Below are 25580 nucleotides of genomic sequence, written 5' to 3'. Positions count from 1 at the left end.
CGAACTAAGACACCATGTGAACCCTCCAAAGGTAAGAATAATTGGTTGATGGCATAGATATGGCATGACTGTCTTCAGAGAAAGAGGAAATATCTTCCATAGCTATTAAACCAGGAGAAGTGATTTGTTCATTATTTTAATACTATTGAGCCAGGAGACTTTCTGCTCGGCACCTCCTGAAAATGAAGCAAAGTACCTTGGTCCTGTATCAGTGGCTGTGAGGAGGTTATTGACTAATGTTGATGAGAGCAAATGGGAGCAGACAGACATTGGTGGTCACACCTGCAGGCCTCATCTCAACTTTGGGGATAGGATACTTAATACCTAACTGTACACCCAGGAAATGTATACGTGCATGAACATCCACCAGCATGCCAAAGGCAGCTTAGATTTTACCTCCTTCCTTGTGCCATCACCATAGAGCTAACAGAAGCAGTAAATCTTTGGGCCCTGTGGGCTTCAGAGCTGCTTGCCCAGCCATGTCCCTTGAATATAGTAATCCTTCCCAGGGGAGGACTGTGGCCCTCACAAATGGACTCAGCCTTAAGGTTGTCTGTCTATTGCCTTAGCAGCCAAAGCCCAGGACTGGTTTTTTCATGGGAGAGGTAGAATAAAGTTTTCAGGGGGAGTAAGGTGTCTGAGCTTAGGATATATAAAAACAAGATTAGAGGCTGAGTCTTTTGCCTGGATCGGTATAATCATAAATTCTCTAGCCAGCCCATAGCGATCCAAGCCAGAGACCAGGACTAAAACTTTTTTGGTAGTAGTTCTTGAAGAAGCTGCTTTTTGCGTCATTTAACACATCATCAGATCTTGCTTATAACAGGAAACACCCAGAGAGTTTTGAGAAAGACCAGCTTTCTCCATTTTTTATTACTGCATATGATTCTTTATAGGGTTTGTTATGCATAATTGAAAAAAAATTAAATTTTTATTAGTAATGTATAAATATTTTCTCATAAAAAAAAACTAGAAGATGCAAGAGTATATGGAACTAAAGTATCTTCTACCACCTCCCAAATCTTCCTCCTCCTATTACATTTGGATGTACTCTTTTATCCACATGCATTAACAAACATATATGAACATGTTTGTACATAAGTGGTAAAACACTGTAGTGTTCTACAGTTTCCTGTTTTTCGCTAATATACCTCAGAGCCCTTTTCACGTGGGTACATTCTCCTGAAGGGCTGCATAGTATTCCATAGTTTGTGTGAACCACAATTTGATGAACCCTTCCCCTACTAACTAACCTTTGGGTTTTCAGTTTTTCACTATTATGAACAGCACTGCAATGAACTTATTTTTAGACATTTCATTGTGTCCATGTGCAGGTGTTTCTATAGGGCAGATACCTAGAACTACTAGTATAAAATTTAGGAAAATATTGGTAATTACCATTCAAATAGCTTATCAATTTACATTCCCACAATCAGAGTATATGAATACCCATTTCCCTATATCCACAGCAACACTGGATATCCATCCAGTCAACAAATAAGCAGTGAGCAACTACTATGTGCTAGGCACAATTCTAGGCACTAGGAATGAGCTCTGCCTGTGGCATTTGCATTCTAATGAGGGAAACCATTTCTAAACAATTCTGTATTTGTTCTTAATAAATGTTATTTGCTTATTTAGTAAGTTGTGTGGCATTTTATGTCATAAATGCTATTTAAAAAAGAGATATGGTAAAGGATATGGTAGGAATTCCAGTGGGATTGAAATTTTAGATAGTTAAGAAAGGCCTCACTGGGATGACAGTTGAGCAGTCTTGAAGGAGTGCAAACCTCTGGAGAAAAGAGTGTTCTAGGCAAAGGAAATAGGTCCTGAGGTAGGAATATACCTGGTATGTTCAGAGGGACAGCAAGGAGGCTAGTGTGGCTTGAATAGAGTGAGTGAGAGAACGGAGAGAAAATGGGGGGCCAGCTGAGGTAGGACTTGTAGGTGATGGAAAGAACTTTGGCTTTTACTTGGAGAAGGGATATCATTAGAGGGTTTTGAGGAGAAGAGTAATGTGTTGCGATGTTAGCAAGAAACTCTGAGGGTCAGGAAGGACAAGTGCGGAAGAAGGAGCCAATTAGGAAGCTTGCAATAACCCAGACAAGAAATGATAGTGGCTTGGGTCAGGGCGGTGGATAAAGTGGTTAGATTCTGGGCATTCTGAAGGTAAAGCCAACAGCATTTCCTGAAATATTAGAAGTGGTGTGTGAATGAGAGAGAGGAGTCAAAGGAATATATATCTTGTTAATTTTGCCAAATGGATGGGGAAAAACTTACATCTCATTGGTTTAATGTGCATTTCTAACTCCTAGTGAGATTAGTATCCTTTCGTGGGTCTTTTGGCTATTATTGTTTTGCTTTGTTTTTTTCTTCTGAAATGTTCTGGTCTTGTTTTGTTTTCCTTTCCTTTGATTAACTCCTTATTTCTTAACAAAAATCTTGCCCATTGGATAGCTTTGCTTGCCATGTATCCTTTCCATGGGATTAATTTCTCATTTTGAAAATACAGCACTGTAGTACTGGTAGGTAACACAGGATTACTTGGTCAAACCTCCTTAGAGATGAGTAAATTGGGACTTAAAAAGGTTAACTGAGGCTCGTTGAGTGAATTATTTAAGGTCAGACAGCTAAATGTTAGAGTTCTTACTAAAATTTAGCTTACCTGATAATTACTGTTTCATTTTCAGTCTACTATAGCATCCTATCATAAAAAATTCATATCTTACCAATAAAACAGTAAAACTAGTTGACAGCCAACAAACCCATCTACATGAAGGCTCAAATTTGGATGGGACAGCTCATCAAGAGGAAAATCTATAAAAATTTACCACCCTAGCCAAGAAACTAGATTTGAATCATTTTCCATTGTAACCTTTGAAACAGTAGAAAACAGGTGAGGTGTCTTTCCTGCCTAGCTCCACTACCTTCTTCATTCTGCTGAGACCAATAGCCCTTCCCAGGGCTACTTTCCACCTCATTACCGTTCTAGTTGGCCTTGGTCAACTCTAACTACTACGGTAGTTGGGTTTGCTTTCTTTTTTTTTTTTCCCCTCTACTCAATAAACCAACCTTTTAGATTAAGGTAAAAGAGAAGAGAGATAAACCCAGCTTATCTTAGTGAAAAAGGAACTGAGAAAATTAGAACACCAGAAAGACAAGTCCTGCTGAGTCTCTGTCTTGAATATTCAGCTATACATCACTCACTTTCTGAGGGCCTGGAATCTTTCTAGGAAAACCAGGTGAAAGGCACTGGAAATGGCCAACAGGCAAAAAAGGCTGAAATAAGTAACAGAGAGTAGTGAGTGGATCCATCTTTAACCAGACATATTTTAAAGCACGAGAAAGATCAGAAAAAACTGAAAAGCCTCAGACTGAAATGGAACTTACCAGGGAACATATTTGGGAAAGTGAGTGTGATACTGCTGCTGTGTGTGCATTACCTGCTCATTTTCAAAAAAAGCAATAATGCTGCCTATAGAAAAATGGAAAAATATAAGAATATTATAACCTTCTAGATTTTTCCATGCACATACATTTAGAAAACATTGATAAAATACTGTGCATATTGATTTTTTTCCTTTTTTCTAATCAATTTTATTGATATGCACTAATAAACCATATAATCCATCCAAAGTATGCAATCAATGGTATTTTGTACGATCACATAGTTGTGTATTTATTGCTTCAATCATTATTACAGCATTTTCATTATCCCAATAACAATAATAAAAAACAAAAACCAGACAAACAAAAAAACGCATTTTCTTAATAATAACCTCTCAATCTCTCTATGCTTCCCCTACAGTACATAGCTGCTATTCTGTTGCCATCTTTCTAATTTATTTGTATTTATATTTTGTATAGATGGCAGTCAAAAAATATGTAGTACCTTTTGTCTAGTTTCTTTCACTTAGTAGATGCTTCCCCTACAGTACATAGCTGCTATTCTGTTGCCATCTTTCTAATTTATTTGTATTTATATTTTGTATAGATGGCAGTCAAAAAATATGTAATACCTTTTGTCTAGTTTCTTTCACTTAGTAGATTTCCTTTTATTTTTTTTTTCATTCTTAATAGAAGATAATTAATATATTACTATATACTACTGTCCATATTTTGCTTTGGTTGTATTTTTGCCTAATATTAACATCTTGTAACATTAATGTACATTTGTTCAGTTTCAAAGAAAAACAGTCTTATATGTGCAATGTTACTCATATTCATATTTCACATGAGGTTTTGCTATACTACACAATCCCATGTTACATTTCTTAGCTTTTCTTTATGTAATATACATGACCTTAGACTTTCCCTTTCAACCACTGTCATCCCCATAAATTAGCACTGCTAGTTACAAACACCATGATGTGCTTCCACCATTTCTATACATTTCCAAAGATTAATAAACAACCTTCTTACCACTTCTGCACAGATTAACCCTCAGCTTTCCATTCTTTAACCTCATTCTATTTCTGGTGACCTATGTTCTAGTTATTAACTCCATGAGTTTACACAATATATTTAGTTTATAATTGCGGAATCACACAGAATTTGTCCTTTTGTGTCTGGTGTGCTTCACTCAGTGTAAGGTGCTCTAGGTTCATCTGTGTTGTCATATGCTTCATGACTTCATTTCTTCTTACAGCTACATAATACATGTGCATATTGTTTTTAAACTGTTTTTCTCACTTAATATATTGAACATTTCCTCTGATTACTGAAATATTATTCCTCTAATACATATTTTATAGTGGCTACATAGTATTTATTATGTAAAATAACTTGATCAAACAAGCCCCCTTTGTTAAACAATGTTGTTGTGATTACATTTGCATTTTAATAAATTTAGGTAGAGGTAGAATTAGCAGGTCAAAGAGTCTTAAAAAAACCCACAAAAACCAAACATATATTCTTTTCTTAAAACATGATTTAAAAAGCATTTTTGGGAAGTGGATATGGCTCAAGTGGTTGAGCTTCCACCTCCCTCCCACATGGGAGGTCCTTGTTCAGTTCCCGGTGCCTCCTGAAAAAAATAAAAATAAACAAAAAAAAGCAACAAGCAAAACAAACGAAAAGACGAACTCAGAGAAGCCAATGTGGCTCAGTTGTTGAGCACCGTCTTTCCACATATGCGGTCCGGGTTTGATCCCCAACCCCAGTACCTCAAAAAAACAAAACACAAAACAAAACACATTTTCAATGTAAAAAAATCAGGAACAGCATAAATATAACTGTAATCCACCTTCACTGACATAGCAATGTACATAGCCTTCCAGGTTTCTTTCACATTTTTTTTCCATTAGGTTACTATGCATGGCATTATATGTAGATTTTCTTACCTAAATATAGTATTAGTATTTCCCCATATCTTTAAATGTTCTTCTAAATGGCTATGGCTTTCCATTGTATGGTTATAATCGACTAAGGCAGGTAATTTGTGCAGTGCCTGGCCACATAAAACAATGCTCAATAAATATCTGTTGAATGAATTGAATTTACCAATTCCATGTTATTGGACATTGAACTTATTTCAAATTTTACCATTATAAACATCTTACATAAAAACCTTTGTGTGCAGCTAATCATTTCCCTAGACTAAATTCCTACAAGTGATATTTGTTAGGTACAAATTTTAAGTCATAATTAAAGTGACCATGTAATTTACCATGAACTAGTTCACTTCTGAGAGGAAAAGAGGACAAAGCCAGGATTGCCCTGGCCAAACTGGGATGTATGGTTACATTTTACAAGATGTCAAACTGTCCCCTATGGGTTATAGTAATTTACATCCCACTAGCAATGTATTAGTGTCTATTTCCCCTGCCCTAACATTTTTGACTCCACTCTTGATATCATACACATTCTAGATTGCACTGAATATCTACTCTGGCATTTCGGACAGTTTACAGACCCAGAATCCCTTGAATGAAGGGAAGGCCAGGTTTCTTTGGGGAAGGATCCTGTTACACTGCCAAAAATTTATACTGTTAATCTTCCTCTAGCTTTTCCCAGAGACCGATGGCCTTTAACCAGGGTAACTATGCACTGGGGAGGAGAAAATAATCAGACATTTCAGAGATTATTAGACACTGGCTCAGAAGTGACATTACTTCCAGGAGACCCAAAACGTCACTGTGGTCCACAGTTAGAGTAGGCACTTATGGAGGCGAGGTGATTGATGGAGTTTTAGCTCAGGTCTATCTCACAGTGGGTCCAGTGGTTATTTCCCAGTTCAGAATGCATAATTGGAATAGACATACTCAGTAACTGGCAGAATCCCCACATTGGTTCCCTGACTTTTGGAGTGAGGACTGTTATGGTGGGAAAGGACAAATGGAAGCCACTAAAACTGCCCATACCTAGCAAAATAGTAAAATCAAAAGCAATATTGGATTCCTGGAGGGATTGCAGAGATCAGTGCCACCATCAAGGATCTAAAGGATGCAGGGGTGTTTCTCATCACATCCCCATTCAACGCTCCTATTTGGGCTGTACAGAAAAACACATGGATCTTGGAGGATGGCAGTGGATTATCATAAACTTAACCAGGTGGTTAAGTTTGCAGCCACTATTCCAGATGTGGTATCATTGGTTGAGAAAATCAGCACATCCCCTGGCAAATGGTATGCAGTTATTGATCTGGCAAATGCTTTTTTCTGAATTGCTGTTAGTAAGGACCATGAGAAATAGTTTGTTTCGACCTGGAAAGGTCAGTAATAAACTTTCATGGTCCTACTTTAGGAGTATGTCAACTCTCCAGCCCTATGTCATAACAACATCCTCAGGGACCCTTATTGTCTCTCCCTCCCAAAAGACAACACATTGATCCATTACATTGATGATATCATGCTGATTGGATCTAGTGAGCAAGAAGTAGCAACTACTCTAGACAAAAATACAGGGGCCTTCCATCTTGGTAAAATTTCTAGGTGTTCAGTGGAATGGGGCATCTTGAGATATCCCTTCTAAAGTGAAGGATAAGCTGTTGCATCTGGCCCTTCCCACAACCAAAAAAGAAGCACAATGCTTAGTCAGTCTCTTCAGATTTTGGAGACAACATAGTCCTCATTTGGGTGTGCTACTCTGGCCCTTTTACCAAGTGACCAGAAAAGCTACTAGTTTTGATTGGGGGCAGAACAAGAGAGGCTGGTCCAGGTCCAGCTGCTGTGTAAGCTGCTCTACCACTTGGGCCATAGTTGGGCCATATGATCCAGCAGATCCAGTGGTGCTGGAATTTTCAGTGGCAAATAGAGATGTTGTCTGGAGCCTTTGGCAGGCCCCTCAAGAATCACAATGGACACCCTTAGGATTTTGGAGCAAAGCCCTGGCATCTTCTGCAGATTACTACTCCCCTTTTGAGAAACAGCTTTTGGCCTGCTACTGGGCCTTAGTAGAGACTGAACGCTTAACTATGGGACACCATGTTACCCTGAGACCTGAGTTGCCAGTCATGAGCTGGGTATTGTGTGACCCACCAAATCATAAAATTGGGCATGTACAGCAGCACTCCATCATAATATGGGAGTGGTATAAAATGAGATAGGGCTCAAGCAGGTCCTGAAGGCACAAGTAAGTTACATGAAGTGACCCAAAGGCCCATGGTCACCACCTGCCTCATTGCCTTCTCTCCTAGCTCTCAGGTATGGCCTCTTGGGGAGTTCCTTACAATCAGCTGACTGAAGGTTAAACTCAGGCCTGTGTTACAGAAGGTTCTGCATGATATGCAGGTACCATCTGAAAGTGGACAGCTGCAGTACTGCAGTCCCTTCCTGGGATGCCCCTGAAGGACAGTGGTGAGGGGAAATCCTTCCAGTGAGCAGTTCACATGGTTGTTCATTCTGCTTGGAAGGAGAAATGGCCAGAGGTGCATTTGCACATTGATTGATGGGCTGTTGCCAATGGTTTGGCTGAATAGTCAGGGAGTTGGAAAGAACATGATAGGAGAATTGGTGACAAAGAGTTCTGGGGAAGAGATAAGTGGATAGACCTTTCTATGTGGGCAAAAAAACATGAAAATATTTATGTCCCATGTGAATGCTCACCAGAGGGTGACTTCAGCAGAGGAAAATTTTAATAATCAAGTGGGTAAATGTCGTGTTCTGTGGATAGCTGTCAGCCTCTTTCCCCATCCACTCCTGTCATTGCCCATTGGGCTCATGAACAGTGGCCATGGTAGTAGGGATGCAGGTTATGCATGGGCTCAGCAACATGGACTTCCACTCACCAAGGCCGACTTAGCTACAGCCACTGCTGAGTGCCCAATCTGCCAGGAGCAGAACCCCACTCAGCACCCAATATGGCACCATTCCCCAGGTGATCAGCCTGTTAATTGGTGGCAGGTTGATTACACTGGACCTCTTCTATCATGGAAAGGGCAGTGATTTGTTCTAACTAGAATGACACTCAGAGAGTATGGGTTTGCCTTCCCTGCACACCCTTCTTCCAAAACTACTATCTGTGGACCTCAGAATGTCTTATCCACCACCACGGTATTCCACACAGCACTGCTTTTGATCAAGGAACCAACCTCACAGCAAATGATGTGCAGAAATGGACACATTCCCATGGAATTCACTGGTCTTACCATTATCATCATCCTGAAGCAGCTGGATTGATATGAGTGGAATGGCCTTTTGAAGACTCAATTATTGCACCAATTAGGTGGCAATACCTTGCAGGGCTGGGGCAATGTTCTCCCGGAGGCTGGCTGTGTATGTTCTAAATCAGCATCCACTCAATGGTGCTATTTCTTCCATAGCCAGGATTCATGGGTCTGGAATCAAGGGGTGGAAATGGGAGTGGCACCACTATTACTCCTAGTGATCTAGTAGGAACATTTTTGCTTCCTGTCCCTGCAAACTTGAGCTCTGCAGGTCTACAGGTCTTAGTTCCAAAAGAAGTGCTTCCACCAGGAAACACAATTTCATTGAATTTTTAAGAATGCCGTTGGCCACTTTGGGCTCCTTGTGCCTCTGAATCAATAGGCAAAGGGCATAACTCTACTGGGTGGGGTGATTGATCCTGACTATCAGGGGGAAATAAGACTGCACCTGCACAATGGAGGTAAAGAAGAGTTTGCCTGAAATACAGGACATCCCCTAGTGTGTCTCTTAGTACTACCATGCCCTGTGATTAATGTCAATGACAAACTGCAACAACCTAATCCAGGCAGGACTAACAATGACTCAGAATCTTCAGGAACGAAAGTTTGGGCCATCCCACTAGGCAAAGAACCACAGTCAGCTGAACTGCTTGCTGAAAGTAAAGGGAACATGGAATGGGTAGTGGAAGAGGGTAGGATAAATATGAACTTCGACACATTACCAGTTACAGAAAAGAGGACTGTAATGGTCATGACTTTATCTTCCTTGCTTTGAGTATGTTTGTATATTTACATAAAACGAATGTTTTCTTCCCTATCCTTTCCCCTTATCATATGAGGTATTAGTTTTATATTGTAGTACTTAAGGATGTCAAGTTTGAGAATGAATATTACCCAAGGACTTGCACCCTATTCTGGAGGGATTCAGAGCATATTCAGCAGTAAGCAGGGCAGCTGAGTATTGTTAGGATGCGAAAAAAAACCAACATCTATATATTTGTTACAGTTTTTATTTAGAGATGAAGTATGGTTTAAGGTTGTGTGTATGGCTCTCAAGTTGACAAGAAGTTGACTGTGGTAGTTAAGCTAATGTGTCAATTTGGCTAGGTAATGGTGCCCAGTTGTTTGGTCAATCAAGCACTGGGCTAACTGTAATACATGGACATTTCACAGACTTTAATCAGCAGTGAGTCGATTGCACAGATGGCTGGTTACATCTACAATCAACTGAGGAGCGCCATCAGCAATGAATGATATCTCATCTTTATTAGTCAGCCAAAGGGGTGCTCATATACAGGAAATAGGCACTCAACCACTGAGCTACATCTGGTCCCCAATGAGAGTTGGTTTTCGTTTGTTTATTTTTAGGAGGTACCAGGGATCAAACCCAGGACCTCGTACACGGAAAGCAGGCGCTAAACCACTTGAGTTACATCTGCTGACCTTTATGGAAAATTAAGGGATTTTCCAGTGTTAATTTTAATTATATGAAAGTGTCCTATCATGCACTAACTTTAGAACCTAGTTTATAGAAAAGGTATGAATCTTTATTAATGTTTATGTGGTGAAAAAACAAAACAAACCTACTGACGATTAGCATAGGAATTCAATATTCAATGCTGGTAAGGAAAAAAAGGCAGGGCATAGGAAATATGCAAATTCAGCAAGACATATCACAAGCAGCAGGTATTAAAGTGGCTTCCAGCCAGTACTCTACACAAACAAGTATGCTAGGATGTTTCTAAGAGGCCATATAGTAACAGAACAATACTGGTGGATCATATTTCTAGAAAGGAGCACTAAATTCCCATTATCACTGTAATGTGTCCCACCCCCCCAGGAGGATGGTAGTAAATATTATCCTCATTTTATGAATGAGAGAAATGAGGTCTAGAGAAATATAAAATAACTTGAATCAGGCTACAGTGACTTGAGTTGGCAGGGGTAAAGAAATGAAAACTCAGTGCTTCATGCATTTTCCATGCCATCTACTATCAGAAAACACAGCAGTGATTGGAATACTCGGGCATATTCTCTCCTGTGACAGAGTACTCAGGGCAGAGCAGGTGGTACAGGACTGGGGAACAGCTCGAGGGCTTCAACAGTATGAACAATGCAACAAATAAAAGTAGGAAAAAAACGAATTTCAGATACACCAATTCCCAGAAACAGACAGAGGTCTTTAATTTAAAATTGAGTATGTTTATTCATGGAGAAAGCAGCTGGACTTTTTAAGTCCAAAATTAAAACTGTATTAACGCCAACAGGGAGAGCATGGAGACCTCAAGTAAGACATGTGGAGAAATTCTCATCCATCTCTCTTTCCTTGGATTACATATATTCACCTTTCAGACAAGAGAGATAGCTGTGATTGTTTCCTTTCTAGGGGATGGGATTTCCAGTTCCAATGTCTTAAGGTATATAGGATTCTTCTATGAGGGCCAGAAACGATTGAAGCAAAATAAAAAAATTTGAGGAGTTAAGGTGAGACTAATGGCTGGTTCATGGAACCACATTTTACATGTCACCAGGTGCAGTGAGGGGAGGGCCACTATGTTCTCCATAATATACATCTAAATCTGAGGTATTTAAAGACTCCACAGACATGGAAACTCACTTCTACCTCCATCGGAGGTAATGGCAGATACTGAGAAGGCTGTTGTGGAAGGTCATACCTCCCTGGAATTCCCACATACTTTAGTAACAATATTTAACAAGGATTGGACTATGTCAAATACTTCTCTGGGCATAGTAGTTAATCAGTTTACTTTTCGGGATGAGTTTCAAGGCAGTAGTGTGATCCATGATGAGGTTTTCCTTGTCTGTTTTTGGCCTGTCTTGATGCTGAAGTCCAGGTTATTTGCTGTAAGACCTGCCTAAGTTAAAGAATGGGCTCCCCAAGCCTCAGCTGTCAGTTTTTAACCTGGCCCGTTTTACTGGTCTGTTCTTGTCATCCAGATTACAGAAACCTGTGGTGATGTCTCTTTTTCCCTCCTCCATGGGTTCCAAAGGGAAGTCCTGGTCTGTGGCCAGTACCTGTCGGACAGTCATGTTAACACGAGCAGTTTTCAGGTAGCTGGCACACACCTGCCAGTCCTCCACAGAACAGGGCTCTACCACTGAATCTCTAGGGAGCACAGCTGGGAGAGATGTCTCTAGGCAGTGAGGCAGGTATTCTCCTTCAGGATTTGGAAGGACTCGAGGGACTGCATGGTTCAACAGGCGGCTGAAACCTGACATTACCATGACGTCGCCACTATGCATAAACATGGCTGTAGGCACCTCATCTCTTTTGAGGCCACCCAGGAGAAAGATGGCAGACTGTCCAAAGCTACAAAAAATGAGTAAAAACAATAAACAACAAAGAAAAAAAAAACAAAACCAATAAACAACAGTAAGTTTTGGTTTCTAATCATAATTAGGAAGGTTACTGCCAATTTCTTTATATTTTAATTGCAGTTCAATTTACTGAACCCAAATCCTTAGCTAAGATCCTTCTCTTTTGGCTTGCATTGATCTGTGACCAACTGTGATCTGCTTCCTATATCTATAAAAGCCCCAGAAGTGTACTTCAAAATAACATTTACTTATTAAAAAGCAGCTAAATAAGCAAACTCAAAATTGAGTTTAAACATTATCCAAGTAAGTTTTATTGGTGCATTTTTAAGATTGAAGCTTTCCAATAAAATTTAGTATATTAATCATTCCCGCTCACTTTAAAGATCAAGACAATTAATAAAAGATTCTATTTAGGCACTTTCATTATGGAATACAGGTAAAGTACTTTGCACACAGTTAAACTGATGTTTAGGGAGAAAAGGATAGTAACTATTCAAGCTTTTGTGCTTTGCTCTTCTCTTTAAAAAACGGTCACTTTGCTCTATAGCCTTCCACTTGTCTATTTCACAGAGACTGACAATTTCTCATTATGAAAGACAGACTCCATGCATCTTAAGCAGAAATATCAACTGTAAATCTGATCACTGCTCTTAATTTTACTTATAATACACTGTTAAGATGCCTGTACATGAAAGAATATATAGCCCAACCATTTTTTAAACTTTAATGTTTTTTGTTGTTTATTTCAGCTTAAATATGTTTTAGAAAAAGTAATGAAGTATTAAAAGATAACCCAAAACCTCTGGATTTAACTTACCTGAATGACAGGAGGGGTTTGGAGTGATCTAGTTCAGATCTGTCAACATGGATTCCCAATGTGGAGTCTAAGCGATAGTAGTTCAGGATACCTGCTTCAGCTCGGAAACCCTGAAATCCACAGGCAGCAGCCACTTGCTCTGAGAGGAAAGCCAGGTCAGAAGGGAAAGGTGTATAATGCCCTGCTGAATATTTCTTTGGTAAAAGTAGGGAAAATAAGAAAAATAAACAATGATCTCAGGAAAATAGGAAACTGTGGCATAAAATTCATTACCACTTAAAAAGCATCTAATTTAGATTATTATTTTAAAACCATCTAATTTACATGTAATATTAAAGCAGTGTTATCCACCTGTACATTTTTGAGGTTCCCAGTAAGAGTACCTATTACATGGCAGGCACTGTGCTATGCAGTGGCTAGGTAGTGAAATTAGACAAATTCACCCTTCATGGAGTCTACACATGAAGCAATTACTACACCAGTCTCTTGCATACTTTAATTTCAAACTGGATTAGGGTAAAAAGTCAACCCAAAACAGTCACAGCTAAGGGGCGCTTAAGGAGGCAGGAAAACTAAATGTAATGTAGTATCCTGGTTGGGATCCTGGAACAAAAAGAGAGGACAGTAGGTAAAAACTAAGGAAATCTGAATGAAGTATGGACTTTATTATTAATAACATGCCACGAATTAAAGATTGGTTCATTAATAGTGAGAAGCAGTGTAGCAGCTTGATATGGTTATGAATTCCAAAAACAGCTATTGGATTATGTTTGTCATCTGGTCTGTACCCAGCATGACTAAGTTATGATTAGGGCTTTAATTGGGCCATGTCATTAATGCATTGAGTCCCCACCTGGGTGGGGACTCACAGATAAAAGGCATGGCAAAGGACAGAGCTGAGGGTTTTGGATGTTGGAGTTTTGATGTTGCAGTTTTTTATGCTGAAGCCTTAAACTGGAGCCCCTGGAAGTAAGCTCACAGAGGAAATAGAAGCAATCCCCAGGAAGAGAGGAACACTGAGCCCAGGAAGAAACAAGACCTGGAAGAGAGGAATCCAGGAAGCCTGAACCCTCGCAGCTGTCGGCAGCCATCTTCCTCCAACACATGAAAATAGACTTTGGTGAGGGAAGTAACTTATGCTTATGGCCTGGTATCTGTAAGCTCCTACCCCAAATAAATACCCTTTATTAAAACCAACCAATTTCTGGTATTTTGCATCAGCACCCCTTGGCTGACTAATACAGGTATCATACTAGTGTAAGATGTTAATAAGAGGAGAAGCTGGGTGTTGTGTATATGGGAACTCTTTGTACTATCTTCAATTTTTTCCCCCCAGTTTGTAAGTATTTTGTTGAGGTTTTTTGCATCTATATATTTAAAAAATTTTTTAATTTAAATGTCTTTTGTTTAAAGACACATAGATCACATATCTTCAATTCTTGTATATCTAAAACTATTCTAAAATAAAACATTTATTAAAAATAAAAAGACAACTCAAATACCATAGCCAGTCTGGTTTTTGTCCTCTCAGCTTAGAATATGGCTTCGTGCCAGTTACACTAGTCAGTCTGCTGGGATGACATTCTCAAAACATCTGAATTAAAACTGACTTATGTGGAGAGGGTAGAACTCAGTGGTTAAGCATGTGCTTCACATGTACAAAAGGTCCCAGGTTCAATCCCTGGTACCTCCTTAAGACAAAACAAAACAAAACAAAACAAAACAAAACAAAACAAAACAAAACAAGACAAAGAATTGATTCATGTACAATCTGTCTATGGGCTGACAATTCATTAGAATGACAAGGCTGCAGTTATGAATAAGACTTCCACTTAGGAATTTCCCATGCAGATGACTGAGTACTAATTTGGCTATACAGGCCTGCAGCTGTCTGACAGACTCTTTCTGTGTCTTGATGTTCCTCCTCTCTCACACTTCTTCCTTTGCTGGTTTAAATAAATCTCAAGTCTGGCTAGGAAATCTGCTCTGTCTCATATCTCCAAAAATGTCCTACAGTATGATAGCTGGAGCAACAGAGTGATAGCTCCTGACAGAATGTATTTACTCTTCAATTTCAGGAGATTACTCATTCAGAATCGTTGGTAATTTTCACTCCCCTTTTCTCTTGATAAGTGAGGCAAACTATGAGGTCCTTGGGGAATAACACTATCAACAGTAAAAACAACAGCTTAATGGATGTTGGTGATGTGCACAACATTATGAATGCAATTAATGCCACTGAATTATACTCTTAAAAATGGTTAAAATGGCAAATTTTTTGTTACCACAATAAAATTAAAACGAAACAAAATCCAATCCAATATTTATTGTGTTAATGCATTTAACCATTTAGAACAGCGAGGCCCTGTTGTAATCACTTTACAGGCATTCATCACTTCATCATCACAACCACCTTAGGTATGACAGTGAGGCACTATCATCATTGGAAGAAGGACTCCAACCCAGCCTGTCTGACTCAAAGAAAATCCTATGGCCACTTCACCAAATACATACATCTGGTTTTCCATTAAATCTATAAAGCTGAAAACAAGGAGGATATCATGACTATATTTTGAGCAACATCTATATTTATTTTGAGCAGTTAATTTATTTGTAATAATTAGCTGGGTTGACTGAAACTATATAGACCTTTTAAGAAAGTAACTAGTTACTAAACAGAGAAGATGGTCTATACCAATCTGTTTTATTCAGTTTACTCTTAGAATCATCCTTCCACTTGGTATGGCAAACATCTCATTGAGACAAGAGGTACTGTGCTCCTATTATAACAAAAGCATTTTCTGAAGCACAGAGAACAGGAAAGAAGAAACTGTACCTCGAGAAAACATGAAACAGGGAAGTGGATGTGGCTCAACTGATAGAGTGTCTATGTACCATATGGGAGGTCCAGGGTTCGAACCTGGTTCGAACCTGGGGCCTCCTAATACATGTGGTGAGCTGACCGATGCACAGAGCTGATGTGCACAAGGAGTGCCGTGCCACGCAGGGGTACCCCCACATAGGGGGTCCCCATGCGCAAGAAGTGTACCCTGCATTGAGCTGCCCCATGCGAAAAAAGCACAGCCCACCCAGGAGTGGTGCTACACACATGGAGAGCTGACGCAGCAAATGATGCAACAAAGAGGCACAGACTTCTGGTGCTGCCGAGAATGCAGAGGACACAGAAGAACACACAGTAAATGGACACAAGAGAACAGAAAATGGGGGGGGGGAAGGAGGGAGAAATAAAATAAAATCTTAAAATAGAAAAAAACCCTGAAGCTTTAAACTGTGAGACATTCTTTCCTATGTCTCTGCTGTCTAGACCTTATGTAGCAGGCAGGAGAATCTAGATTTTGAAAGTTCTTTTGTGAGCTGATGAAAAAGAATATTAGAAGTATATGGAGCTTCTTTGACTCCAGGCATATATTATGTAGAAAATAAAAGCTCAACAATAATAGAAATAAAGATGGTAAATTGAGAATCGTTCTTGAAAGGAGTACAGAAAAATCTATATCACTGAAACCTATTTAGAGAAAGCATTGATGACTTCTGAGGAGGGCATGGGAAGAAAATTTCTCTTGATAAATTATTCATTCCTTTTACAGGGGAATAAACAAAAGAGATTCTCCTACAAATGGATAATCTGATACTTTAATTTTGCCAAAAGAAAGCCAACCATGTATCCCTGTGAAGCTTATAAACAGAATTATCAAGAAAATTAAAATACCTTACTGTCCCAGTTATAATGGTAGCCCAGGGTCACCCAGCGCAGTTTCTCTAGTAAACTCCGGGGTCTCCGTTTATTCACTTCTTTAGATCTGCAAAAATTGGTGGCAAAAGAGAATCTATCAATCTCAAATGGCAACAATAATCCTTTGTATGGACTCTTTTTTAAAAAATTAATTAATCCCCCTCCTTTCCCTTCTCCCCCTGCCCTGCTGTTTTTGCTGTGTGTATACATTCACTGTATAATCTTCTGTAACTATTTCTCTTTTTGGTCTTCTCTTCTCATTTTTACCCCTCTAGGATTCACTGGGATTTGATCCTGGGGACCTCTCTGATGTGAACAGAGGTTCCCTGTTAGCTGTGCCACCTCAGTTCCTGGTTTTTGCTGCACTTCACCTTGATTCTCCCCCTTGTCTCTCTTTTGTTGCCTTATCATCCTGCTGCGTGACTCACTTGCACGGGTACTGGCTCACTGCATGGGTATTCAGCTCGCCACGTGGGCATTGGCTCACCACACGGGCACTGGCTTGCCACACAGGCATACTTTCTTCTCTTCTTTTTTTTTTTTTCCCACCAGGAGGCCCTAGGAATGAAACCCAGGTCCTCCCATTTGGTAGGCAGAAGCCCTATCACTTGAGCCACATCCACTTCCCTATATGAACTCTTAAGTCTGAATTCAGTACTTTATAATATAAGCTATTTGCTAAGATCTTGGTAGGAGAAATTAGCATGGATTAAAAATTACTTGACCAGAACACAATAGTAGTAAAAAAATGTCAGTTTTTCTAATTTCTAGTACTTGGTTCTAAACCCTCTGCTAATGGGATCAACTTTAAAGAGCAAGTCTTCAATATCTCAATAATAATGAAACAACAGATATGTCTTATCCATCCATGGGAAATGGGACCAAGATTACTATGGGTAACTGAAAATATGGTTAACAGAACATGTTCAATTTGGAGTATGATCATCACTATTTCTATGATAGTGGCATCACAGAATTGCAAGTTGGGTAACAAAGTTTGGCAAAATACAGTATATAATCAAAAGTAGCTCATTTAACATGATTTTTTTAACCCTATATAATACAGCTTAGAAAACTTAGGCTACAACTAAGGCACCACTACAATAGATTTGGTTCTGACATTCCTTGTTCAAACCATAGGTGGTTTCTATAAAACAAAGTGTTCTTTCGGCAATTATAGCTGTCTGACGAAATCTGTGGGATTACTTTTTTTTTTTTTTTTAAAGAGAAAGCCTGTTTGGTTCCTCTCTAAATATATGAAAATATGAGAATGCTAGGTCTAAGGTCTAATTATTTTATTGAGTCATTTATTCTACATAATTTACATCATTAATAAATAAAAAAAATTTTTTTGGCCCATGAAACCCTGCTGTTTAGGAAAAAGGAAAAAATGATTAGGTACCTTTAAGGAATTTATATTCTGACAGGAGATGACTGATATGTATAAGCAGTGAGAGAAAAATTCAAGGCAGTATAAAATCCAGTATTATCATGAATAACACAGACTTTGAGGGCTACAAGAATCCAGAAAAGGGAGACCTCAAAGTCAGCTGTCTAATCAGTTATGGCTACATGGCAGAGTTGGGAACTCAGCATGGTACTAGAATGGTCAGCATTCAAACAGGTAGTGGTGCAGCTGGCAAAATGGGCACACAATGAGCAAACGGAAGGGATTTATTGGGGGACCCCAGTGTAAGTGGTAGTTGTCTTGATATCTGGCAAAGAGATTACAGAAAAGATGCTATCTGTCCTCATACAACTTACCTTCAGGAAGGACCCTGTGAAGCAGACATACATCAAAGACCAGTAGCTTAAAGAAAGAGAACACTTATTTATGACAGGTGTGCAGAAAAGAGACACAGTACCATCTTTTGAAAGGCCTATTTACAAAGGTGGCCCTTGGCTGGCACCCAGAAGTTGAACTTCAGAAGGGTTCCCACCATTCCCCAACCTAAGAGTGGCTTACTGTGCCTAAACTATTTGTGCAAACAATATGGTATATGCTGAACATCTGCTTTCCTTCTGGGAGTCTTGGATTTGGGCACACGTCAGACAGACACACTCAATAAAAACCTGGGTATTGATTCTCTAATGAACTTCCCTAAGAGACAAGATTTCACATGTACAACTAGGGAAATTAAGCACATCCTGTATGACTGGGAAAGGACCCTTTGAAACTTGTGCCTAGATTCTCCTGGGCTCACCCCATGCATCTTTTCTTTTTGCTAATTCGGCTTTGCTCTTTTATTACAGTAAACCACAGCTGTGTATATGACTATATGCTGAGTCCTGTGAGTCTGCCTACTGGATCAATGAACCTGGGGGTGGTCTTGGGGATCCCTGACACAACAGGAGACAGACAACTGTCAACAATTTAGAGGAAAAGGTATGTAAGGCTTGGTTAATGACTATGGATAATAATCATTCAATACTTATTTATTATTGGTGGTAAAAATTAAAAAGAAAAAAAATACAATGCAGTTATTAATACAACCTGAGTTCTACCAATGTTTCTCCAGCTACGGGTACAAATAAAATCTCACTGACATTCCTCTCTAGAGAATGTGTCCAAGTTAGTAGTCCGAGACAGAAAATTAAGTATGACTTCTTATTTCTTGTCTCATATGACTCCAGGGATTAACAGATATAAATGCAGTTCGAGAGTTATATATAACCACCCAGCAGAGGTGATCCATTCTACTTCTCTTTCCAGAAATGGAATCCAGAACCAAAATTAGATGGTGCCCTGAGTATCTAGATGGCAAAAAGAAGAACTGTAGACAAAAATTTTTACAGAACTTGTCTGTATCTAACCTAGTTTTCACCTAGTGGTTCTCAATCTTTAGTGCGCACCAGAGTCACATACAGGGCTTCCTTAAACAGAGGACTGAATGTATGGTGCTGATGGTAGTAAAACACTGTGAATGCAATTAACATCACTGAAATACATCTATGAATGTGACTATAAGGTGAAATTTTATGTTGAGTATCTTTTACTAGGATGAAAATTTTAAAAAAAGGCCATGTATCTGCACAACACAAATGGTAAAACCTAAGTTAAACCATGGACTACAATTAATATTACAATTATAAAGATGTGGTAAAAATGTCCTTTCATAGTTGTATTTTATGCACGATATTTTTGGTAAACCTACAACTTCTCTAATAAAACAAGACAAAATAAAACAAAGCAAAAAAACCCATACATGACTGGGCTCAAACCTATAAATTCAGATTCAGTAGGGTGGGGCCTGAGAATGTGCATTTCTAATAAGTTCCCAGGTGATGCTAATGCCACCGGTATGGGGACCCCTCTTTGAGAACCACTCTTAGTCAAAATTTAAAAACCAAAACCTTTACATCTCTTTTGAGCTCAATAACAGATTATTTTATTTTTTTTTATTTTTTTAAAAGATTTATTTATTTATTTAATTCCCCCCCTCCCCTGGTTGTCTGTTCTTGGTGTCTATTTGCTGCTTCTTGTTTCTTTGTCCGCTTCTGTTGTCGTCAGCGGCACGGGAAGTGTGGGCGGCACCATTCCTGGGCAGGCTGCACTTTCTTTTCACGCTGGACGGCTTTCTTCACGGGCGCACTCCTTGCGCGTGGGGCTCCCCCACGCGGGGGACACCCTTGCGTGGCATGGCACTCCTTGCAGGCATCAGCACTGCGCATGGCCAGCTCCACACGGGTCAAGGAGGCCCGGGGTTTGAACCGCGGACCTCCCATATGGTAGACGGACGCCCTAACCACTGGGCCAAAGTCCTTTTCCCGATAACAGATTATTTTAATCTTGACAAAGAGCCCATATTATTATATCACAACCAGACTAATTAGAACAATAAAGATAATGATAACATAACTTCGGAATAATTCGGAAAGTTAGTATGCTACCAACTAACTCCTTTTGCCCCCAAAATTCAATCTAATGTTCTTCAAGAACAGGGGATATATTATTACAATGAAAATAGATTTATGGAATTATTAACAACAAAATTATAATAACAAAAAGCCTGAAAAGAAACATCTTGTAATAGATCTTCTCTAATTTAGTTCCTTTCTTTAAGAACACAAAGGACCATCTCTTTTCTACTTTAACTATATAACTGTAAGAAAGGCTCCGAACTTTGCCTTATATTATAGAGGGGAAAAAATATGAGGACATGATTTGCCTAAGAATGTAAAGCAAGTCAGAAAAACCTTACTTTCAAAAGCATTACGCCCAATCATCACAGCAAAAATAAAGAAAAGAAAAACACCTAAAAAACTGTTAAGTGAAAGTAAAGTTGTCATCTTTGAATGTTTTTGTAGAGGAGTTTATAGATACATATTTCAGTAGTGTGTTAGACACATCTAGGCACAAGATTCCACCTCTCATAGCTTCTTCTGCGGGCTCAATTTCAATTCCTGCCTTTATATTTTCTGGAAGCAAAGTAGCAACCACTGTCTAACACTTCCTTTCAAGATGTGAGGAGGATTGACAAACTCTACACATTCTTTTTTCTAAGTATTAATTGTGCTGAATTAAAAAAAAAGTTTTTAGGAGGTACATGAGATTGAACCCAGGACCTTGTACATGCGAAGCAGGCACTCAACCACTGAGCTACATCTGCTCCCCGTAAGTACTACTATAAGTACCTCTCTGGTGCCATGGGAGTCTTTGGTAAGAAAGAGTCCAAAAAATTCACTCTTGAACACTGCAAATGGTATAAGACCAAAACCAATTTAACATGCTTCCAGATTATTTTCAAGCAGAAAATACTAAAAGATTGCTGGGGGTGGGGTGGGCTGTTTTCTTCTTAAACCTGACTTGTCCAAAAGAAGACCAGGAAGGCTCACTGGCAATGGACCTTCCAGATCCACCCTGAAAAATGCAGGAAATATACTGGCACCTAACCTACCTAAATCTTTGTCAAGTATCCCAAAGAAAGTTTTCAAGCAAGTATAACCCAAATTATTGGTTCTTACTGCAGACAGAAACACTCTATGCTTCCTGTTTCTAATGCCTTCTCCAGGCACTAGATGGAAGAGGATGGATGGACTGCCTACCTTCTCCCTTGGTGAGAATACCCACTCTCTGTCAAGGATACAGTACTTTATATAAATGCTAGCATTTCTCTCAGCAATCATGTTCAATAGCACTGCTTTCAAATGAACCATAACTGGGTGGAAATTAACCCTATCCTGCTTGTCCACTCACTGTATAGTATAGAGTTTGGGGTCCATAAAGAAGCATTGGTATTTTCTTTTCTTTCTTGTCTCCAGGAGACATTAGTAAGTCACTGTAAAAGGAAAAGTACTTACTCCAGGACAGAATAAAGCCTGAAGGTTGTTTATGATTAAAATCTTTAAAATCCTATTGTAGATATATTCAATTAATTTAATTTTATTTTTTTTAAGATTAAAAAAATTTTTTTAAAAATTTCTCTCCCCTCCCCCACTCCCACTGTCTGCTCTGTGTCCATCTTTGTCCACTTGCATTCTTGTCAGTGGCACTGGGAATCTTTTTTGTTGCGTCACCTTGCTGTGTTGGCTCTCCGTGTGCGGTGCCACTCCTGGGCAGCCTGTGCTTTTTTTCGCATGTGGTGGCTCTCCTTGTGGGGCGCACTCCTTGCACATGGGGCTCCCCTACGTGGGGGACACCTCTGTTGGTACGGCACTCCTTGTGTGCATCAGCACTGCACGTGGACCAGCTCACCACATGGGTCAGGAGGCCCTGGGTTTGAATCCTGGACCTCCCATATGGTAGGCGGATGCTCTATCAGTTAAGCCAAAGCTGCTTCCCTCTCAATTATTTTTAAAGGCTTGGGAATTGTGTCCCTCACAACTCTGAATGGAAATATTTCCATTTCTGATCCCAACTTTCTGACCTTCTTTCTTTCCTATTTTCATTTCCATTAAACTTGAACTGTAATCTCCTGTCTCTGGAACCTCATTCTTTTAGTATTTGAGGGTTCTCTGATTTCTCCCTCTTCTCAACCTGAACCACCCAGTCAATTATTGCAATTGTTCCACGCACCTCAATTACTAAAAATCCTTTTGCTATTTGCATATATTGAGTCTTATCTAATATTCCAGCAATTGTTTTACACTTTCACCATTCATATAAAGTCCATACTCCTGCACTTATTATTTTCCAGGTCAATGAGAAAAGAGAGGCCTGGTCAAATGATTCAGTGTTTCCTTCCCTACACCTCTAAACTTCTCTAAATCTTTACCTCATCCTTCCCTCCTGGTTTCCAAAGTGGTCCTATTTTTACCAAGGCTAATTCTCTTCACATTATTTCCCATTTCTCTGACAGTCTCTAAAGCCTATCTCTATGAATAATTTTTCCCTTCTTGTAGCAAGTCTTCCTCCATCCTTGTTTCTTTCTCCTGACCTGCAACATGTCAACACTTCCACATACTTAAGAAAAAATAAAAACAAAAACCAGTTTCCCAATTTCTACTGCATACTCACTCAGGTTACCCACTATACCTCACCCCCATCTCATCTCTTCACAACTTTTGAAAAAGGAATCAGTATTTGGTGTCCTCTCTCCCCTCATTGCAATCTAGGTTTTGTTTACCCCACTATACTAAACATAGCTTCCTAGAAGTTTCAATTACATTTCTTATTTGTCAAATCCTAGACCTATTTGATAGAGCTGGCCCTTTTCTTCTTGAAACATTTTCCTGCCTTGGCTTCTAATAGTACTTTGTTCTGTTTCTCCTCATATCCCCCTGGCTGCTCTGTGCTCTTTCCTGTTCTATTTTCTTCACTTGGCACTGATACTTCTTAGGGCCAACAGCCTTTTTCCCTGTTTTCCATAAAAAATCACATCCATTCTCACTGCTTCATTATGACCTCCCACATCTCTCTTGCACTTATGCCCTAGTTTTGCTCCCAAGCTCAGGTCTATGCTGAACATCTCCACCTGGATACACCAAAGGCACTTCAAAAACAATATGCCCCAAACTACACTAAAGATATTCCCTGCTATTCTTCTCCTTTGATTCTTATTTCCACAAAATCCCCCAGTATTACCCTAGTTGCCTTTCACAAATCTGTACAAATTCTTAAGGTCTTTTCTCACAATCTCTTGGCTACTAAGCCCCAGTAAAATCTCTTTAGGAGTTGTCTTTTCTATGCCTTTATCATCTTTACAGTACTATTAAACTAAAATCTTAATTGTGCTTTTTCCATCTGCTGTATTTTCAATCCATCTCCCCACTGCCACAAGGATCATCTTTCTAAAGTGAAAACTCCTATTTTTACTTGATGAATTCCCATTGCATATAGGAACACAACCCCCACCCCTCTATATGACACGAAGCCCCATTATAACCTGGCTCCAACTAGCCTTTCTTTAAAAAAAAATTTTTTTTAGGTACCGGGGCTAGGGATTGAACCCAGGACCTTGTATGTGGGAAGATGGTGCACAACCTTACTGAGCCATATTGGCTCTCCTAAGTTGTTTTTTCATTTATTTGCTTGTTGAGGGAGCTAGTGTAGCTCAGTAGTTTGAGTGCCTGCTTCCTATGTATGAGGTCTTGGGTTCAATCCCCAGTGCCACCTACGAAAAAAAATGTATATAAATGAATAAGCCAAAATGACTTATTTGCTTGTCTGCTTTTTCATTTTTAGGAGGCATTGGGAACAAAATCCAGGACCTCCCATGTGGGAAGCAGGCGTTCAAGTCCTTGAGCCACAATCGCTCCCCCAACTAGCCTTTTTTAGGCTCCCCTCCATTTCCCACAAGGTATCCTATGCTCCATTTTTTATAGCTGTGTCTTTGACCACACTCTACTGAAATGCTCTCTCTACTCCCACTCCATTTTCTGCCTAGCAGATTCTTCTAACTTGTTTTTCTACACACAGTTCAAACTTACTTCTTCAGGGAAGTCTTTTTTCCAGGTACAGTCTATCCCTTTACTTGCCCCTCCCCGCCAAGGTCCAGGAGGGTGGGGGAAGGGCCAGAGGACTAAATTCACTATGCATAATAAATGAAATCTTCAAGGAGTAGAACAAGGAAGAGATTAATTCTGCTTCCAGACTGAGGATATCAAAGGAAAAAAACTTTTTTATATATAGAAATAAATACAATGCATTCCATAAGCTAACTGATGGAATAAAGCTATGCTGCATTATTTAAATTTTTATTTTCCCTTTATCTTTTCTTTGAAAAGTATTTTTGAATATATAATGCATGGACAAAATTCAAAAGGTACAAACGAGTATCCATTTATCAATTAATTCTGCAAATATTTATTCAGTAACTACTATATGCCACACATTGAAAAATAATACAACAGAGTAAGGGGATAAAGAATGAGGGGGAGTGCAGACCTCCTTTTTATTGAATTTGAAGGAGGGAAGGCCTCTCTCGTAAGATGATAATAAATTAACGATCTAAAGGAGAAAAGGCATTGGTTATCTAAAGGAAAAGATTAAAGGTGAAAGGAACAGCATTTACTAAGAATCTGATTATGTCTGATGTGTATAAGGAATGGTATGTAGGCTAATATGGTTACCAAAGAATGAACAGAGTAGTAAATCAAGTTGGGGAAGTGGCTGGGGCCAGATCATCTAGTGCCATGCCTTGTAAGCCATGGTAAGGACTTTAGATTTTATTCCAAGTGTGATAGCAAACTATAAACGACTTGACCTGATTTAGCCTATATCTGATAAGGTGCGGGGAGACTGATTAGAAGGGTACTGCGTAGTCTAGATAAGAAGTGATGGGAAGCAGACTTGGCTCAACTGATAGAGTGTTCGTCTACCATATGGAGGGTCCAGGGTTCTATAGCCTGGACCTCCTGACCCGTGTGGTGAGCTAGCCCATGCGCAGTGCTGCCGTGTGCAGAGTGCCGTGCCACTCAGGGGTGTCCCCCTCGTAGGGGAGCCCAACACAGAAGGCGTGTGCCCCGCAAGGAGTGTGCCCTGCAAGGAGAGCCAGCCCGTGTGAAAAAAGCTCAGCCTGCCCAGGAGTGGCACCACACACTCAGAGAGCTGACCAAGCAAGATGACACAACAAAAAAAGAGATGCAGTTTCCCAGTGCTGCCTGACAATGCAAATGGATGCAGA

At 39.5% G+C, this 25580-nt stretch overlaps 1 protein-coding gene across 1 annotated transcript in view; it reads right to left on the bottom strand.

Moving 5' to 3' along the window:
* Nucleotides 1-10786: 10786 nt before the first annotated feature.
* ALKBH1 (alkB homolog 1, histone H2A dioxygenase) overlaps nt 10787-25580 on the bottom strand; it is a 30743-nt gene continuing 15949 nt past the window's right edge. Inside the window, exons 4-6 of the mRNA XM_004453535.5 lie at nt 16492-16582; nt 12762-12955; nt 10787-11936 (exon numbers count right to left, since the gene is read on the bottom strand). Coding sequence (XP_004453592.2) covers nt 11510-11936; nt 12762-12955; nt 16492-16582 — 712 coding nt within the window. The 3' untranslated portion in view covers nt 10787-11509. The remainder of the gene's footprint in view (nt 11937-12761; nt 12956-16491; nt 16583-25580) is intronic.

Source organism: Dasypus novemcinctus, chromosome 3 (genome assembly GCF_030445035.2).
Source record: "Dasypus novemcinctus isolate mDasNov1 chromosome 3, mDasNov1.1.hap2, whole genome shotgun sequence".
In the NCBI taxonomy this organism is placed as follows: Eukaryota; Metazoa; Chordata; class Mammalia; order Cingulata; family Dasypodidae; genus Dasypus; species Dasypus novemcinctus.
This window is presented reverse-complemented; position numbering and strand designations above follow the sequence as displayed.